General features: G+C 38.4%; 1 protein-coding gene and 1 long non-coding RNA gene across 2 annotated transcripts; one reads left to right on the forward strand and one right to left on the reverse strand.

The window, feature by feature from the left end:
* Window positions 1–635: 635 nt before the first annotated feature.
* On the forward strand, window positions 636–19089 carry LOC122967255 (SEC14-like protein 2). Its single transcript, XM_044331796.1, has 12 exons — window positions 636–988; window positions 2690–2765; window positions 6945–6988; window positions 9928–9990; window positions 10097–10285; window positions 11759–11854; window positions 11976–12036; window positions 12155–12238; window positions 13252–13358; window positions 17026–17165; window positions 17942–18111; window positions 18251–19089. Exons 1-12 carry the CDS (start codon window positions 935–937, stop codon window positions 18400–18402), a joined length of 1236 nt encoding a protein of 411 aa, XP_044187731.1. The 5' UTR covers window positions 636–934; the 3' UTR covers window positions 18403–19089.
* On the reverse strand, window positions 6798–21079 carry LOC122967272. Its single transcript, XR_006398576.1, has 3 exons — window positions 19813–21079; window positions 7142–7266; window positions 6798–6979 (listed from the first exon to the last, which is right to left on the reverse strand). It is a non-coding gene; the product is annotated as an uncharacterized LOC122967272 (long non-coding RNA).
* Between the last annotated feature and the right edge of the window lie 169 nt (window positions 21080–21248).

Genomic DNA, 21248 nt, shown 5'->3' on the forward strand with positions numbered 1-21248 from the left:
TTCAATCTGACTTCACCAAATACTATAATTAAGTTAGCCTAATTGATTATTTAATTGGGAAAAAATGTGTTAAATAAGGCCTGTAACAGTAGTGTAGCAAAGCCAGAGGAAAGAAGTAACATTAATTAAACTGAAATAGTAGAGTAATGCCAAAACTATACTGAATAGAATAGAGTTTTATTTTTTTTTTTTGCCCTGTCTTTTATTTATTTATTGAAATGAAACCATGTGAGAAGTTTAGAGGGAAAAATCACTATTTGGTGGAGCTGTTAACAACTCATAGACATCTGAAATGTGACCCCGACTACACGCTGCTTTTTGTAAGATGTCAAAAGCCAAAAAAGGTTGGAAACCACTGGTTTCATCTTTAACAATGTGTTGTATTTTAAAAGCTTGTTATATTATCCATTGTGTCAAATCTTCATCTGAAAAGTAACTAAAGCTGTCAAATAAATGTAGCGGAGTAGAAAGTACAATATTTCCCTCTGAAATATAGTAGAGTGGAAGTATAAAGTAGCATCAAATGGAAATACTCAAGTAAAGTTGAGTAAAATTGTACTTAAATACAGTACTTGAGTAAATACACTTTCCACCACTGCCAGTGTGACTGGGGCGGGACTTTCACCGCTCACTGTGGTTCACACTTCCTGTCTCGAGTAATCCTCCTGTCGTTTCTTCTGTCTTTGGCCGAGTCAGCCGGTTGGACTGGATCTCTAACAGGCGGTCAGTAAGTCGTGTTTACATTTTTCTTCCCTCCCCTCACGGTTTTTTTTTTCCACCAGCGGGCAGCTGACAGCGGGGATAACAGCTTAGCGAAGCCGTGAATGAGCATCACGGGGACGGACTCCGCCTGTCACGGTTAACGGTGACAGTGCTTTTTCTGTCTGTCTCAGAGGAGCCATCTGACCTTATCTGGCATCTCCTGGTCGCAGACATGAGCGGAAGAGTAGGAGACCTCAGTCCTAAACAGACTGAAGCGCTGGAGCAGGTAAGTTTACAATAATAATATTAATAATAATAAGCTTATAATAAGAGTTTGACAATCTAGATAAAGCTTTTCTGTATGCTGACAGCTGACAGCTTGTATAATGTCATAATGATGCTTTAAAGGACAGGTTCACGATTTAACAAGTCTGCCTTAAAACAATAGTCATGTGCCCAAATGAACATTCTTGCTGTAATCATTCCTCCTGTTCATACTGACCATCAGAAGATCCCTTCATAGTGTACTCACAATGTAAGTGATGGAGGACAAAATCCACAGTCCTCCTTCTGTGAAAAAATGTATTTAAAAGTTTATCTGAAGCTAATATGAAGCTTCAAGTAGATATCTTTCAGCGTTACAGTCTTTTTAGTGCCAAAGTCCCTCTTTTTGTTACTATACTTCCACCGCAGCTCAACAGGGAAACACTGAGGAAACACAAAGAGGGAAATTGATACTAAAAAGACTGTAAATGTGTCAGATATCCACTTGATGTGACTAACTCAGACTGCTGAAGCCTCATATAAGTTTCACATCAACTTTTAAATGCATTTTTGTATAAATGACTGTGTGGACACACTGTGGATTTTAGGCCCCATCACTTACACTGAAAACACATTTGAAAGGGATCTTTTAATATCCAGTTGTTTCCAGTTTTAATGTCTTGTTGTTGCTCTCTCTTGTCATTACTGTAGCTGTTATATATTAACCATGAGTCTACTAATGAGTCACATCTAATAAAGGGTTTATAAATTATAAGCAATGGATTTTTTAATGGTTAATAAATCATTTACCAATACCCTTTAGATATTGGTAAATGGTTATGGTTATGAGACAATATGAGCCAATATTTACTTATGAACCAATATTAAGAACATTTGAGTTTTCCAGGTTATGAAAAAGCCCTGTGGCTTATAATTAATCTATGACGCATTGGCGATGTTATTAGAGCTGCAATGATTAGATGATTAATCGATTAGTCAATGGACAGAAAATAACTGCCAACTTTTTTGATAATCTTTGAGTGAGTTTTTAAAGAAAAATGCAGAAATTTTCTGGTTCTAGCTTCTTAAATGTGAATATTTTCTGAATTTTTTGTGGGTTTTTTTGGTCCTCTATGACAGTAAACTGAATATCTTCAGGTTGTGGACTGTTGGTTGAGACAAAACAAGACAATTTAATCTGCATCGACATTTTTTCACTATTTTCTGTCATTTTATAGGCCAAACTATTAATCAGTTCATCAAGAAAATAACTGATAAATCACTCTATAATGAAAATAATAGTTAGTTGCAGGCTAAACACTCGAGTGTTTGTATATTTGATTCCCGTGTCCACACACTTGTGGCCATTTAAAGTAAATGAAACCTAAAAATGTGATGACATGACGGCCGTTTTGACTATTTTTGTACAATTTGAAGCTTTTTTTTTTTTTTTTTTTTTTTTTTTTACAGACATCCGTTTTTGAACATTGCCATGAAAGTGTGTAAAATAATTAGTCACAGAGTCACAAGCAGTGAAAGACAAACAGCATTAAACAGAGAAAAGTACTGTTTCTCTGATCTTCAGGGTCATAACTGTAACTGCAGAAGATTAGGTTAAACATTTCCCTGAAAATCTCTTTCTAGTATTGATTTCTCTTCGCTGCTCATATGCAAATCCTGTTTAACACGTGTGTCTCTTCTTCCTTCCATCTTCTGGCTGTAGTTTCGAGAGAGGATACAAGACATTCTTCCTCAACTTCCTGCACAACATGACCACTTCCTGTTACGCTGGCTCAGAGGTGAGGTGAAAACCACAACGGTACCTGCTGCTTTTCTCCCGAGACCGCCGTTTGCATTCGCAGCTAAACCTCTCCCATAATCCCAGTCCTTCGCTGTGCATGTTGTGATCATTTGCATGAGTTCACAGTGAAAATCTGCCGCTGTTATCATATTATCAGCGTAATAAGCAGAAGCTGCAGCGGTTTATTTCATGAAAAAGGACATGATGCAACACATGTAGGCGCTCTTGTTTGCAGGGGTTGAGAAAGAGACTCACATGGGTTTCATACCCGAACACGACGCTCAAACCGCAACTGAACCTCACCCGTTCTGAGAAGGGCGGCTAAACAAAACCAGGAAGACGTCAGTGTTGTTTCCCCCTTTTGAAACTAAATTAAAGACTCTGATTTTCCTCGGCTAGGTTGAAGTTATGCGCTCGGACTCTGGAGGAAATGAGAAGATGTGATTAAAGGAGGCCTTGTTCTGATTAGTCCTGGAGCAGAGGTCTAGCACTCCGTGTATCAGGCTAATCCACAGCTAATCGCATTAAAGGTACACTACAATAGAAGACAGCCCGTCTGCTGCTGTGTTTCTGTTGCTCTCCTGGGTTTCCCTCGACTTCGATGACAGTCACAAGTCGTTTCATAACAAGAATTCAGCAGCTGATTGTTCTCTCTAATTAGGCCTCAATAAACGACCGTAGCTGTTGTGAAACGCCTCCTTCCCCTGCCTCTCAGAGAGCTCGACGTCACAGCTTCAAACACAGACAATGAGGGTCTGTTTGGCCAGTGTACCCTCTGAATGATTCAAATTATTTCCCCTTTCATTGTGAATGTATAGAGGACTACTGTTCACAAGCGGAGGCAGCGAGGAGGATAGCTCAGTCCAGGTCACTGATCTAAAGCAAATAGCCCGAGGCGAGCAGTAATGATTGTCCTTATAATAATATAGATCAAAACGAACAGTGGATTTTTTGTTTGCTTGGTGCTCCAACTAAACAATAAGAGTGACAATCAAGTTCTGACTCTCACCTTTAATTCACCTCTGTTTATTTAACTTGCATGTTAAATAAACAGTGTAGTATTTGTAGCGCTCTTTATACACAGTCCTCCAAATTTTGGGTACAGAAAGTAATCAGCAATTATCTTAAATTAAAATTAAGTTACTGGATTCATTCTAATGAGAAAGTGCAGACAAGTTTGTCACACATCCACTTCCTACAATGGGTGCTCATAACACAGGGCACAAAACATTAAAGGGGACATGACATGCTTTGTGTGCTTTTCTTTCATTTATATACTGTTATGATGTCGGATGTTTATGTTAAAAATGGTCAAAGATCTAAAACTTGAATATGTAAAAATGTTCCCTGAAAGTCAAAACCTAGAGCTTAGAGGTCACCTAGAGCTTCAGTCTTATCTGACCTAATCTGAATGTTTCTTCGACTTCCCCGTCAAACTGAACCACAAACAGCCGTCGGTCTCGTAGCCTTCCCCGTTCACTCGAATGAGAAAGTATGTCCAAACTTTTGGAGAAAAAGGAGTGGAAAAAAAAGAAAATCCTTCTACTATTGTTTGTTTACGGAGCCTCCAGAGCCGGTGGAAGTCTGCCAGGGAGAGCTTAAAGAGACCGGAGCTAAAACAGCCTGTTTCAGACGGAGGCTGAACTGAGGAGCTGCTGAAAGAGCCAAAATTGTGCTTGGTTCAAAATTAAAGTCAAGAGATCACCAGACATTTAAAGGGTGTTTTTTGTGTATGGAGTTTGAGTTTTTTGGCCGATTACTCTGCTCTTTTTTCCTTTTTAATAAATAGTGAACAGTAGAAAGCAAAATGACATATTGTGGGAAAAACAGGGAACTGATATGCAATCTACAGTAGAAGAATCCAGTTCTCCTTCTCCCATATGACAGAAGTTGACTCTTGTACACGAGGGCGATGACCTTCCTCCTTTTCTTAGAAGAGCCAACTAAAACAAACGTCCGCCCAATGATGACTCGTACTCCAGCTAGTGATATATTTATCTGAAAGGAGCTGCACCCTGACAGATAACAGTCTGTGCGGCTGCCTTTAGGTTGGTATATCAGCTGTACCGGACCATGTTATCATCATGCAGTGTTATTATGTCATAGTTTACGTTTTGCCAAGATGTAACAGAGTTCAGAGAGAAAGATCTTTGTGACAACAACCTCTGAACTCCACTGAAGTCCAGTTTTAGTCACAGGAAGACGTTTTGGACATCTTAGACGTAGTGTCATGCATAAATCTTTGACTTGTCCTTGAGACTTTAAGCTTCCTCTGCCTCATGCTTGTATGATTTCTTATATTTTTTTTTCCAGAGTGACAGATAGAAGAGATTTAACATGAATAAATACAAATATGTACATGTATTTCTTTAATTTTGCTCACAGCTGTCAGTCTAAGCACCTCAATTGGTGACAAAGGAAGTCATCTAAGTCTTCATTAAAGCTGGACCTGTGATGTGTGACATATTGGCACCTAGTTTGAGGGCGGCGTCATTAAATGTTATCAGATAATGAGCCACATGTGTTGACCTTCTTGACATGAACTTTTATCTAAGCTTCAGATAACGTCATTTCAAAACCGCAAATATCAACTCTTTGACAGCGATCTGAGGACGAGCACTGACTCTGATATCGTCTTAAAAACAAAAGTTTCACATCTTCAAATCGTCTCATTTACAGTGTTTTGTTTCTTCGAGTTGTTTATTAAATGAATTCCGCCTGCATTCGCTCATGAGATATAATAATAATAATAAGCTTGAAACCATCCATCCATTTTCTACACCACTTATTCTCTGGAATCCCTCGGAAATCACAACAAACTTTATAAATCTCATCGTAAATCTTTAAAAAGTTGAAGGCAGCGATGAAAAGCAAACAGGATTAGTAGCTACTGGGTCAAAGGTTAAGTGATGAACGCATAACACTTCAATTACTAACCTAAAATAACACATGGCCTCGTCCCAGCCAGATCCCGCTCTGTGCTTTTGTAATTGTGAGTCATTCGGTGCCCTCGAGGCTCCACGAAGGTGCCAGAACGGAGCATTAGGCACGCTGTAATCCACTGCTGGAGTTGTAAGTCTCAATTCATGGCAACAGCACTGTTGTACTTTTCCACCAGACCGTCGGCTGCAGAGCTAATCACCTTAGACGGAGTATTAGACATTAGACGACTGTGTGCCCACTGTGTTCTGGATCAATTATACTAACACTGTGTGGTAGACAGAAAGCCTTTTAGTTGTTATACAAGTTTATTTCCAGAGGGTAGAAATTGAAAGTTTCCTAATGTTCCTATAGTATTTTTAGCATTTCTTAAAACTTTGTGTCTCTGTGTCATCTTGATATTTGTGGTTTACAGGGACATTTGTTGCAGAACTCTTTTGTAACTGCATTCAATCGACTTGTTTTTTCTGTTGTTTTTTTTTACCTAATTTGGTAAAAAGGGGTCTTAATTGTTGGAAAAAGCATCTTGAACAACATCTTGACCTCTTCTCTCTAGATGCTGCTCTTATTTTTTTTGTGATACTCCAAGTATTTCTGGGATTTCCTCTTTTTTAAAGGCAGATTTAGGTTTAAAGTGAGACAGATTTCCTAAGTCTTGTCATAGTAATCTTCCCAACACCTCCTCCGCTACTTTGCAGACTGAATGTTTGACCTGTTTTAGTCTTTAAGGAGTCTGGGGATGCGCTGTTATATCATGAAATATATCTCTCAACGTCCCTCTCACAGATTTTGTGTTAGCAGGGATGCTATTAAACAACATTCATGTCTGAATCAGGTTTTATTTCATACGAGGTCTCAGAGAAGCCAAAACAGTGCACATCTTTGGCTTTTTTAAATATTATAACTTTATATTTTTAGTTTGTACACTTTATTCTCATAGTTTTTTTATATACTGTCTTCTTTGTGTCTTCCCCTTTTCTTTTTCCTGTAAACCACATTGTAGCTTTTGTTTCTTTCCAAAAAGTGCCATATAATAAATAAGTTTACTTGTTTCACGGTGAAAGTCAAATATATTATATATATATATTTTGTATTTTGTTGGTAGAATATTGCTGTTTTTGTCCAACTGCATTTCTTTATTCTGGCAAAATAACATTTAACATCACAAATGAAACATTGTTGTTTGCAGTCGTCACTTCTTAATCCTTTTTTTCATTTTTTCACTTATTTTTTTCAGCCAGAAACTTCAATGTCCAGAAGTCTGAGGCCATGCTGCGAAAGGTAACGTTCAGATTTTCTGTTGAGTACAAGACTTTACTTTAGTACCTGCATGTGTAGAGTTCTTGTATAGATTTATTACACAGTGCAAAACGTGCTAAAACATCTATAACGCGAGGCGATCAACTATTGCAAGCTAAGGTACAACTACAGTACCTTCAGTGACTGGTTTGTGTTTGTGAAAGTGCAGTTTGCACCAACACAGCTCAGGAGTGGCTGCGGATTAGAGGGGAGCGGTGTGGTAATGGTTCGCTGTGGGGAAACCGAGTCATTACAGCAGCCTGAGAAGATAAGATACAGATAGAAGGGATAGATTGAGGACTTAAGATCATGGTGATAGGACGTGATCTACAGCCACCTGACTTAAAGCTGCTGCATTAATTGATTTGTGGCCTTTTAGGGGGCAGAAGACCTCCACAACAAGCCTTCAGACACACAGCTCTGACAGTTTATCACCTTATATCGCCCATTTTTGTTCCATTTCTGGTTTTGTCTCTTAACTCCTGGTTGCTATTGCTGGCTAGTAAACACAAGTAAAAAGTCTCGGCTCTCATTTCTCAAAGTCGGGATCACAAGTCCAGATATTTGAGGAGGTCATATGACCTACGATCACATCCACCACAGATATCAGAGTTAACTAGCTCACAACTAGCTCTCTACGAGTATACTTTGTTTTGTCACTCTCTTTTTAAAAGACAGTTAGCAGCACACTTGCTAACTGTGTGGTAAGCGAGGACGCCATCGCCCACGTCCTATACGCTGCCCTCTCCCACCTGGAAAGGAGGGACACCAATGTGAGGACGCTGTTCGTGGACTACAGCTCAGCGTTCATCACCATAGTGCCCTCTAGGCTTGTCAGTAAGCTCAAGGATCTGGGCCTGAACACAGCACTGTGTGACTGGATCCTGAACTTTCAGGTGCTGAGAGTAGACAATCACACCCCTTCACCACTGACCCTCAGTACAGGAGCGCCACAGGGTTGTGTCCTCAGCCCCCTCCTGTATTCCCTCTACGGCCACAGCCAGTTGTGGGGTTGATCTCCCGCGGCGATGAACTGTGGTGTCAGGACCACCACCTCTCCCTGAACATCTCCAAGACCTAGGAGGTCATTGTGCCCCCCAGTCGACCCCCCCCCAGTCACCATCAACAACACAGCGGTGCAGAGGGTGGACAATTTCAAATACTGGGGGGTAAACATTCACAAGGACTTGACATGGGCTAGCCACACCACCACTGTTATTAAAAAGGCCCAACAGCATCTGTACGGCCTCAGGCGCCTAAAGAAATTTGGCCCGAGGCCCCAAATCCTCAGGGACTTCTGACAGGCTGTGTCACTAACTGGTACAGCAGCTGCACCAGCATGGACCACAAGGCACTGGGGAGGGTGGTGCGCTGTCCACCCAGCGGTGTCTCAGGAAGTCCTTGAGGGTCATTAAGGACCCAACACACCCACACAACAGCCTGTTCTCCCTGCTGCCCTTAGATATGAGGCACCAGAGTTTCAAAACAAGCACTCACAGACTGAGGAACAATATTTTTTTTTTTTATTGTTTTTTAATATTTTGTTATATTTATATATGTATTTTTATATTATATATTTATTTACTGTATTGGAGCCTCCCAGCCAAAGTATTTCACACAATGATATTTGTATAACCGGAGTGCCAATAAACATCTTGAATACTTTTGAAGCTAACATCAGTAGAGGCTAGGAGTGTTAGCTTTCTATTAGCTTGCTTTCTAAAACTTCTGTTTATTAAGATGAACTGAAAATGGCTGAAGACAGTCCAGCTTACTGTGGCCCTGTTTACACCTGGTATCAACATGCGTTTTGGGTGATCCGATCACAATAAGTCTAATAATAATAGCTTTAATTTATACACACTGACCTCACGGACACCACAATTACCTTGTTCAATTGTCTTTATTTTCTGCCATATTTTTAATCATCAGAAATTGATTGTCAGGCCTTAAATTATACAACTCGTAGTTTGCACGGACATCCAAACCAAAGTGGGCAGGTGCTGAGCTTAAAGTGAGCAAATAATGAAATAAATAAACAGCTCACACAGGCCTCAAATGATCTCATATTTCTGAAGTCTAACCACCAGGCTTAAATCATGTATCAAACTGACCTGTGATCATATTCTGAACATTTTGTTCACCGTTGTGCATGTATGCGTAGGTTCATAAGCATGTGAATGCATGTATGTGTGTACAGTGGTACTTAACTGATCCGCCTCCTGCTGACAGGCCAGGTTTTACATCACCTTCTGTCTAAAAGGCTAAGCCACTTAAATCACTATATTATGCCTGGGCAGATCTGCTATTGCACAGTCTACCATTAAGACAGATTAAAGGATAGGTTCACAATTCACAAAAGTATGTGTTATAATAGTCAAATGAACATTGAAACAGGTTTTTCTTGCTGTAATCATTCCTCATGTTCATACAGGCCATTAGAAGATCCCTTTATAATGCACTTACAATGTAAGTGATGGGGACAAAATCCACAGTCCTCCTTCTGTGCTAAAATATGAAGCTTCAGCGTCCAAATGAGTCAAATCAAGATATCTTTCAATGTTACAGTCTTTCTAGTGCTACAGTTCCTCTTTTTGTTACTATTCTTCTACCGCAGCTCAACAGGGAAACACTGTCTGAGGAAACACAAAGAGGGAATTTGATGCTAGAAAGACTGTAAATGTGTCAGATATCCACTTGATATGACTAACTCAGACTGCTGAAGCCTCATTTAAGCTTCAAATCAACTTTTAAATGACTGTGCGGACACACTGTGGATTTTGGTCTCCATCACTTACATTGAAAGCACATTTGAAGGGGATCTTTTAATAGCAAGTATGAGCAGGAGGAATGATTACAGTTTATGTCTCCTACATATACTCATATATTCCATAATGATTATTTTGCTTCTTTTCTTCCAGCATTTGGAGTTCAGGAAACACATGAAAGTAGACACAATAATCACTGAATGGCGTCCACCAGAGGTAACACCCTCTAAACCCAATAATGGCAAGATGCTAATTTTGGAAAATATTTTTCTTAAATAATTGATCAAACCATACTTCTGACGTTTTTAAATGTCTGCTGCAGGTGATAGAGAAGTATCTGTCAGGAGGGATGTGCGGCTACGACCGTGAGGGCAGTCCCATCTGGTATGATGTCATCGGACCTGTGGATCCCAAAGGTCTCTTCCTGTCTGCCTCCAAGCAGGACTTCATCAAGTCCAAGATCAGGGACTGTGAGATGCTGCAGAAGGAATGTAACCTCCAGACGCAGAGGGTAAGGGCAGCATCATAAGATTTAAGTGGAAGTTTAGTGGAGTTTTTGGGAGGAAATATTAGTTTTATTTTCTTTTGGAAATGGTCAAACACGTGTTCACTCTAACAACTCAAACTCCCAAACATCCATTAGAGCAGTTGTTTCCAACCTGGAGTTCACCAGATGATTACAAGGCAGGAAATAATAAAAAATAAATCAAAATAAATCTGCTACACAAAATTGGGCTCACTCTTTGAAGTTTACTCTTATCTCGTTCCTCTGAAGTACTGGATTTGACCTCGTCAGGCCTTCAAATGAAACAATCAAAGGAGAAAAAACACTGTCTGACTGAACTGCTAACAACTTCATAATAATCATAATAATCATGATAATAATAATAAAAAACTTTATTAATACATAACTTTTCAAATCAGAGTTACAAAATGCTTTACATGGTTGAACCAGGATTAAAACATTTAAATGTGCTACAATTAGGAAGTATTTTCAATTAAAAAAAAACATAAAAAATAGCCAAAAACATAAGATAAAACAGTGTGTAAACTTAAAGTCTGTACATGCAACTTGTAATAAGGTACAAGTAGACACACAAGCAATCACTTCCTTTGTCAGATCATATCTAAGACAAAGCGATATTCTTCTCTTCACATAAATACAGTTTGTCACTTTTTCTTCTGTCCAGCAGCTCTGAACAGAATCAGCATGTGACCTACGAAGTTCTTTTAATTTGCAACACTGAAAAAGTAAAAGTAATAAAAATATCAGAATATAATCAGAAGATAAAGAAAGTTTGGTTGACCTCTGAAAATCTTTGCTGTTTCCAGACAGTGTAAAACAGTTTGAAGACCATTTACCATCACATTTATTTATTTATTTTATTATATTCTTTTGACATTTTAACTTGAATATTTTTAATTTGTCTATTGAATTTTGGCCTGCTCATCGCTTGTATCAGAATAATAATTATTTCTTGACCATTTACTATTTTCATTTTCTTACTGAGAGAATTTTCTTTCCATAGATTACAGAATCTTATTTTATGTATTTATTTTATTGTTTATTTAACAGGGACAATGCACAATAAATTTATCATCATTTCCATCTATAGAGTCAGGGCGCGGTCTGTTGTGTTGAATTAAAACATAAACACAGTAAAAACATCAGTATTAAGATCAGGAAAGAAAAGAATAAAAAACACAGAATAATGATAATATTCCCCAAATAGAGAGTAAACTGTCTGTAATCTCAACATCTTTAAGAACAAACAACTCATCATTACAAGAAATGAGAGGATCCAGATGTGTCGTACTAACACTGACCTCAGTGCCTGCAGGTCTGAATATCCTGCAGCCTTATTTTCAAACTAGGTTTAAAATGTTTAACAGTTCTCAGATACTCAGTTTTAGTTTTTTTTTCAGATTACATATGAATGTAACTTATTTTTTACTCTCTGCCTGTCTGTCTGTTTTCATCCAGCTGGGGAGGAACATAGAGTCAATCACTATGATCTACGACGTTGAAGGTCTGGGTCTGAAACACTTGTGGAAACCTGCTATTGAGACATATGGAGAGGTACACACACACACACACACACACACACACACACAGACAGCGTACTATATACACACTGTAGACCTCACAAAACTAAGATGGACGCTTACTATTATCAACATCTCCAAATATGTGTCACCAGATCCTCCAGATGTTTGAAGACAACTACCCAGAAGGCCTGAAGAGGCTGTTTGTCATTAAAGGTAAAGTTGTCCTTCCACTATGAATGCATGTTACAGTCAATCATGTTATCCTGTTCTTAAAGGGCCAGACTTACTCATGATTGCTGGTTTATATCTTTTTATATTTTATCTTCCGCAGCTCCTAAACTCTTCCCGGTGGCCTACAACCTCGTCAAACACTTTCTGAGTGAGAACACGCGACAAAAGATCCTCATCCTCGGGGGTGAGACATACAATATTTTCACCTAATATTTTAAGAGCCATCTTCATTTCCCTCCTTTAAAATCCATACATTGCATTAATATTGAGGCATTAGTATAGTTTCCATTAACAAACAAGGTTAACAGCCTCTATCATCTTCTACACAGCATTTTTAATGTGGTTGGTCAAACCAAAGAGATAACGGGCCTCATGCTACTCGTAGTGCCTCTTAAGAACAAATATCTGTTCGTGATTTAAGAAAACTTGGTCCAGACCTGTCGTATTGTCATGAACAGAGGGTCTTCACAAGGGGAGAAACACTTGTTTGATTTGGACCAAGGTGCAACAGCTTCTACATGTCAGCAGTAGTTGTAAACAGCTGCTTCAGGGTCTCTCTGTAGGTCTTTGTCCTGTATCATCTTCTGTTGCAGCTGACAGTTGTAACAGGCTGTAATATTCTCTCCTCTGATATCTCTGTGACCGGCGCATGAACGCCTCTCGTATGAGTCATGGAGCGCTTTGCTTTAGAAAGACGCTTTTTTATCTTCATGTCAAACGTTCCCTCTTTGTTCCTGTCTCAGTGCGGCGCTGCTCTGATGACACGTCGTTGGCAGCCGGATTCATATTTTCTAATTGTTTCGGGTCCTCGACTACTGACGCTCAGACATGTCTTTATGTGTTTGTCTGCTGATTTCTGACAGCAGGACTTGAAGCTCTGCAGTGTGAAGTTACTGTATTTACTCTTTGGTAAAAACATTTTTGTGAGTGAAACTTGCCCACAAACAGAGTGGAACATGTAGACTTGTATGGAGATTTAAGGGGAGTTGATTATTATATGGTCAAAGAAAAAAACAAAAAAAAACAAGTGACATTAAATCAGGCTGAAATGAGCGATTTACGACAAGTTTGACGGTTAAGAGAGTTTGCTGAATCCAACACTTGTGAGAGTTTTAGGATAAGAATATAAAAACATTCTTGCACAAGGCCCAGTGTTTTTCTGAAGAAATGAGTGTTGTTTATTCTCTCGTCTAACAGCCAACTGGCAGGAGATTTTACTGAAGTACATCGATGCAGAGGAGCTGCCGGTGATATACGGGGGAAAGCTGACGGATCCGGATGGAGATCCCCGCTGTCGGACCAGGGTGAGTGAGTCCAAACTGCTGCTACACCATGTGGGCGCTGTTCTTTAGTAGTAAATAGGGTGATGAGTTGGACGAGACAAATATCTGTTGCAGATGCTGCTTAATCGTTTTGAGATATTATCAATACAGACTCATTGAGACATAGAGTACCAGTCAAAAGAAAATGAGAAAGTGTGTCCAAACTTTTGACTGGTACTGTACATGAAGTTATATCCTCTTAGCTTTAATGTCAGTGACCTTCAGCTTAAATCCTGTCAGTCATCCCTCTCTAGCTGTTGAACATAGTGAATCTTATTTAAAATCAAGCCGAATATGTCCTGGAATTATGAGACAAAGCATGTCTGAATCATCCTTTATTTCCTTTGACATGTACTAAAATGTTTTTACTCTAACAGGATTGATAAATAGTCAAATCTACCCTGTTTGTCAGACTACAGCTACCGTGTTGCAGTTAGCGTGTCACTGAGGCACCACTTTGTCTTCACTTGCATTGTGACAGTTTATTAGCAGTGCATTTTCACGGTTTTAGTTTAGCCCTGGTCGGGTTTCCTCACATAGAAAGGAGAAGCTGTCAACCCTCTAGTTTTTCCCCTCGAATGTTAATACGTCCTAAAATAACTTCACGCAAAAAAGTCATGCGTGTACTGTGAATGCAGTGAGAAATAAGAATATTAACACGTGTTGAACAAAAGCTTCAAATACTAATTTTAATTACAATTTACTTGATAACTTCTTTAATTTGAACAACATTAATTTGCATACGATCACATCACAATTCAGTTATGCCGATTGTTTTGAAGGATGTGGAGCAACTTTGCTTTTCACAACTACTGTCTGACACAAGTACCAACAGTCATGCAATGGATACGAGTCTGGTTCCAACCGCAGCTGCTCAGCCCTGCTGTAGAGTTTAAAATATCAAAATATCTACAACTCAGTGCCTCAATAGACAGTAGATGCTTTTATTTTTCTGAGACTTTTGACTTCTGTTTTTCTTTCGCTGATTTGCATCCTGCGCTCATGTAGTTTAGGCAACTGCAGGCTGGCTCATCTGCATATTGTGCACTTCAAACGTGGGTTTACATTTGACTGGCAAATGATGTTACACATGCATTCCCCATCCCAGCAGTTCTTCCCGTCACGACTGAGCAGAAACAACAGAGAATATATATATAGAGAGAAATAATTTGCCTAAACAGGAATATTATAATGTTTAATTCAGGCTGGAAAGGCTGTGTCAGGGATCCTGTTACACATGAATGAGCCAATTTGATCACAGCAGGTCAATGACAATGCAAGGACTATTCTGGACCGGCTCCATAGCAGAGTGAATCAATACAGATGCTAAATAAAGATTATCTATAGTCCAGCATGCAGCAAAATAACAAGAACTGATGCAAAAAGAATGCTTTTGGTTGCACTGAAAGTATAGTGAACTATAACAGGGAATGACACATGATATTTTCATGTGTTTGCCTGCAGTTCAGAGGAACGAGGCCGGCTCGTGACATAGGTCATATAGGCGGCCGCCTAAGGCACCAAATGAGTGGGAAGAGGGGTTATTTGGAAATATGTAGCCTACATGTTCTCTCTTCTTAACGTTTTTCCTGTCTTTTTCTAGTAATTTGCATGGATTTTCATCCGATTTGATTTTCCAAAGCCTTACTGTTCAGTCAGTTTTCACACGACAGCCACCAAACTTCATGTGCTACCTCAGGCGATGCCACCAAACACTCATTGACCCCCCGATTGCCTCTTTGTCTGGAGGATTGGGAGGATTTTGTCTGAGCTGGAGGTACCTTTTGTGGCAATTTATTTTAGTGTGAATTTATCTGAAGTTCTTGGACTGGAGGTTGAGCTTCAATCTAAAATCTCGCCTAGGGCACCAACATAGTCAGAGCCAACCCCGCTGAGGAAATTGAAGAGAAATAAACTGCTAAAGATACTTAACTCCTACTTCATCCCCGCTGCAGTCCTGCCTTGCTGTGTAGAAACATCCTCAGCAACAAGACATGCTGTGAAACCATGCTGAGCTTTTTTGCAGGACAAGGTAGCGTCGGACAACTAGCAGACGTGAGCGCAGCTTTAATAGTTTAGTCGTAGTTGCACGCTAGTAGATAATTCACCAAGTGACAAAACTGACCCACGTTTGTCTCTGTAGATAAATAATTGGGCCCAGGACAGATGAGGAACAGGAGGAGAGAAATTCATTTCGGCTGCTTTCAAGATTCAAGGGATTGAAATGTTCAGCCTCAAAGTGTTTTCTTTTTTTTTTTCTACTCTTCTTTTTTAAAAAGAATTTTTCTAGTTAGCTAGCTGTGTGTCCTTGACATTGTATTGTGCTATTTTGAGTAGGTTATAGCAACTTTTGTTTCTTGTTAAGTGATACCAGACCAGTGATATCTACAGGTCCAGAGTCGTGTGTGGTTTTGTTACAATTTGAAGCACAAGACGAACGAAAGATTAAGTGGAAAGATTAGTGATCATTTGAGAATAGTTACAAAATAAGCTCAGTTTGTCTTGTGAAGAATCGAACATGTTTTACGGGCCTGAAATCCACTTTAAACATACAATTTAATTGCAAATTGTATGTAAAGAAAAGTTTTTGTTAATGTTCAAAGAAACATTAATCAAGTCTCCATGTTTGCTTTTTGTTTGCATTGTTTTTGGTTATGATTTAAATAATCTGGGATAAATTCCAAGTTGATATTCTGATTGTTAAAATAAGGTGAAAGTTTGGGGGTTTGCATCACAAACAGTGTAGCAAGTAACCAGTTTTTGTTTTAACTAGAATCATTTTCCAAGCCGTCGATGCAGGAAACTGAGCTTTGACATAAAATTAAGAAATAAAAATTCACTTAAGAACATATTTTTCCAGAGAAAATCTGTAAAAAACTGAAATCATGGAACCTTATGCGTCTTATATGTGAGGTTTTCTCCCATTTCCCCTCCGCAAGGACTCTTCTTCTGCACAGTTTATAAAAAATACAAAATCAGTTTTTTTGCTTACATGTGACAATGTGTGACAATCAGTTGGTACTGCCTTTCTGCATCTTTTCTTTTTGTGTGCGTCTGTTTCCCAATAATGGTTCTGTTAAGTTTGAAAAGACATTTTTGCAAGATTTTTTAGAGAAGTGGTTTGAGTTTAGTTTGACTTCCTGGTTTTTTCTGACAGATCCCTGCAGACAGATAATGCCTGTATCTCAGAGACATTCAGTACAAGACATTCCCATTTCTCAGGTGGTGTTTGTGTATAAGCTCTGTCTGCCATCTATAATACTAAATCACCCTCACATTGAATTACATGAAGCTGACTTCACATCAGGAACTCGCTGCCCTCTGTTGGTTGAATCCTGTATTGCACTTTACTGCACCGGCAAATCACAGAAAGTGATTGGTTTGATTTTATGTGAATGTAAAGAAACGTGGAAAAGAGAGAACACTGTGCTTGTTTTTTTGTGTAACACTTTTGAATGTCTAAATAAACCAGTTTTGTGCAAAAAAAGCGTGCAGCTGTTCATAGATAAATAACAGCACACAGTTTTACAGTAAGTCAAACTTTCTCTTTTTCCTCATTTCTCCTTCCCTCCATCTATTCCAACATTTCATGCATCTAACAGACTTATATACGTGTTTAACTGTGTTTATGTTTGCGTCCGTGTTGCAGATAAACCATGTCGGCCCGGTTCCCCCTTCATACTACGTGCGGGATCATGTTAAAGTGGACTATGAGCAGTGTCTGAGCGTCAGTCGAGGTTCCTCCAAACAGCTGGATTATGAGATTCTGTTTCCGGGCTGCGTCCTCAGGTCAGCTGACTTTTCTTACAGCGGTAGCAGAGATATAAAGTTATTTAAACCATACTAGTCCTTAAAGAGTTAGTAGATTAATTGGTTAACCAATCGTCAGAAAATTAATAACAATTTCGATTAAAAAAATGTATTCATTCTTTAATCAAAAGTGGAAAACATTCACTGGTTCCAGCTACTTAAATGTGAGGATTTGACGCTCTTCTCTGTTTTATAACACTGTAAATTGAACATCTCTTGGTTTTGGACTGTTGGTCTGACAAAACATGCAAGACGTGACCATATAGACTAGAAAATTGTGATGGATTTATTGACTATTTTTATATATTTCGTGATTACTTGAGAAAACAAGAAGCAGGTAAATAATGAAAAAAAGTGTTAAATGAAGCCCTAAGTCATAAAAGGCATTGGTAGATGTTATGAGCCAATATTAAGAACAACTTTTAGTTTTCCAGGTTATGAATAATCCTTCTGGCTCATTAATAATTACTGCTGAAGCCTCATATAAGCTTCAGATTAACCTTTAACCTGAACCGATCCTTTAACTATTTTAATGTCAGTGGGACAAGACTAATTAAAGGAAGGTTAACGGATATGTCTCTTTTTGGCAGAGGACAGAGTGTTTTGGTATTCCTACAGCTACCCCAGTACTTTTACATGCAGAAGTTATTCTTTTAAATATTCTGCATGACACACAATATCACTCCGCAGTGTTTCTGTCTTCTTTTTAAAATGAAAACAGTGTTTAAAACGTTTTTTTCCCCTCATCTTGTCAGGTGGCAGTTTGCCAGTGAGGGTGCAGACATTGGTTTTGGGGTGTTTCTAAAGGCTAAAATGGGTGAATGGAAGAAAGCGGCTCAGATGGAGGAAATCGTTCACAACCAGCGCTACAACGCTCACTTAGTGCCAGTGGACGGATCGCTGACCTGTGAACGCCCAGGAGTCTGTGAGTGTCCCGTTAAATCATTCTCAACATGCAGAATCTGGTGTTGTGAAGGCTTTATGATGTGTTTAATCAAATCAGTCAGCAACACAATTAAAGCTTCCTGTTCTGTGTGTGTCCTCCCCCCCCTCCCCCCCTCCAGATGTGCTGCGATTTGACAACACTTACAGCATCTTTCAGGCCAAACGAATCAGTTTTACTGTCGAGGTCCTGCTCCCTGACCACTTACAGACCCCACAGACCAACGGAGCGTCGAACACGCACACGCAAGCGGAGGGCAACAGCCAATCATAACCAGGAAGATGATGTCAGATTAGTAGTGTTTAGCCGCCACGAGTAAGCACAGCCTGAGATACTTGATTTGAAGATGAACCACGACATGCTGCCAATACACAACAATTCAAAGTATTTATTAAACCCCTTTAGAAAATTTGAACGTCTGACGACCTTTTGATCATCTTTAATATTCATGTGGTGTCCCCTTCGGAAACACGAGTTATTATCCTCTAACAAAACAATGTAGGAGACAAAGATATATGGATATACGTGTTAAATAATGATATATTGATCCGACTTTGTGGCAACACTTTAGAGGAACCCCTTTCAAAGCCAGGAGACGGTTGCACTAACTGTTCGTAAGTTCACTAACTGGAGATTTACACATCATTAAATTAAAACAGTTGCACCACAAAACACTGTTAGTTCTCACCTACAGTTGTTACTGAATATTCTCAAGTGCTGTACTTTTTGAGGTACTTGTACTGTAGTATTTCCATTTTATGCTGCTTTATACTTCCACTCCACTACATTTCAGAGGGAAATATTGTACTTTCTCCTCCACTACATTTATTCGACAGCTTCAGTTACTTTGCAGATGAAGATCTGACACAATGGATAATATAACAAGCTTTTAAAATACAACACATTGTTAAAGATGAAACCAGTGGTTTCCAACCTTTTTGGCTTTTGACGTCTTACAAAAAGCAGTGTGTAGTCGGGGTCACATTTCACATGTCTATGAGTTGTTAACAGCTCCACCAAATAGTGATTTTTCCCTCTAAACTTCTCACATGCTTTCATTTCAATAAATGTTCAAATTATCCAATATTTCACCAAAAATCAAAGACAAACTCTCTTCTATTCAGTTTAGTTTTGGCACTACTCTACTATTTTAATTTAATTCATTTTACTTCCTTCCTCTGGCTTTGCTACACTACTATTACAGGCTTTATTTAACACATTTTTTCCAATCAAATAATCAATTAGGCTAACTTAATTATAGTGTTTGGTGAAGTCAGATTGAAACTTTCTGCAAAAACAAACATTAGGTTTGAAAAACTTAGACTTTTACACATTTTGTAATAAAATGCAGGACCTACATTAACAAAAGATTCACAGTTAAGGTTTTTTATATCTTTTGGTCCCTAAAACTGTTATTTTTGGAAGTTATGTTATGAAGTTATGTTATGACTTCATGTTCACAAAGTCGGTTGCTTCTTACTGGTTGGCGCAACTGATGTTTCTTAGCAACCACTTTAAACATTATTGTATGCAGCGTTTAATAGCTAAGATGTTTAAGTTTTAATGATGCAACCTAATTTAGTAAATCACAAGTTTGAAACTAGTTAGTATTAAGAACTTAGACTTAGTGACGGATTTACGAACAGCTGGTGCAGCCACCGTTCGGGGAAGAGCTTCACTGACCTGCACAGAGCCCCGACCTCAACCCCGTCCAACATCTTTGGGATGAACGAGCCAGGCCTCATCAAATCTCTGCAGCCAGGGTCCAAAATCTGGTGGAAAGCCTGAAACCAGAAGAGTGGAGGCTGTTATAGCAGCAGATTAATGCTCGTGGTTTTAGAATGACATGTTCAACTATCACAGATGGGTGTAATGTTTAGGTGTCCATCATCAGTATGAACAGGAGGAATGATTACAACAAGAAAAACATGTCTCAAAGTTTATTTGGGCTCCTGACTGTTGTTTTAAGACAGACCTGTCCTTTAAATGGCATGATGTGTAAAAAAGGCCAACACGTCTATAAAATGCAGCACAAGAGTGAAATAATGTTTAATTTTCTATATGCAAAACAAAGTATAACATTTTATATGGAAGTTTTTTCCATGTACCAATATATGGCATAAATATTTGCCATAAAATTCAAATAACAGTTAATTTAGATGGTCACAAAATGCTGAGAAGACATATTTGCAAGGAAAAAGTGAAAGAATAAACAAATTCAGATGATTAATTTGTGTAAAAGTCCTTCTTGATACTCTTGAAAAATATATTTAGGGTTAAGATTTGTTCACTTCTTGTTATGAATTTTCTAGGCGTTTGGCCTTTTGACTGAATCACCATTTACACGTGTTACTCTCGAAAACTTTTCTCTTTCTGCTTACACGTTTTTATCAGAAATATCGGAAGTTACCGTGTTGAATTATTCCCTCAAGTCGTAATTAAATGTGGAAGATTATGACATAATCTGTCAGGAGTTTCTAAATGAAGTTTTACTCGTCTATTGAAAGCCCTGTTGACATTCATGACTCATTTAATGTGCCTCTAATGAGCAGATGAAAGATAACATTCCTTTAAATATTTATTCCCTAATTTATCTCCAGAAAATTGGACGAAACAGGAAATATTTTATAATATTAAGATATTAAACTCTCTCTCTCTCTCTCTCTCTCTCTCTCTCTCTATATATATATATATATATATATATATATATATCTATATATGTGTCAGATTTTCTCAAATAATGAATATTTGTTTTAAGTAAAGAGCATGAATGTTGCAGAAATATGCAGTATTACATAATGTTCATTTTAAATCATTTACAGTGAATGTAAAGTGAACTCTCACCGGACAACTACTGAATGTAGATTTTATTGTTTTATGTGTTGGCCACAATCATAAAGGAAAAATAAATAAATGACCATGAAAAAAAAACCTCTTCAAGTTTGTTTTTTCTCACATATGATGAAGATTACATCAACATTGTAAGAGAATAAATCAGTCTTGAAAAATGGCAGCTGAATGTGTTTTACATTCCTCCATTTAGTCTTCATAACCTCAGTATGTGTAAGTATATGTAGAAAAGTCTGTTGTGTTTTGATTTTTGATGGTGTAGCAACTGT

The sequence above is a fragment of the Thunnus albacares genome, chromosome 2 (assembly GCF_914725855.1).
Source record: "Thunnus albacares chromosome 2, fThuAlb1.1, whole genome shotgun sequence".
Taxonomy (NCBI): domain Eukaryota; kingdom Metazoa; phylum Chordata; class Actinopteri; order Scombriformes; family Scombridae; genus Thunnus; species Thunnus albacares.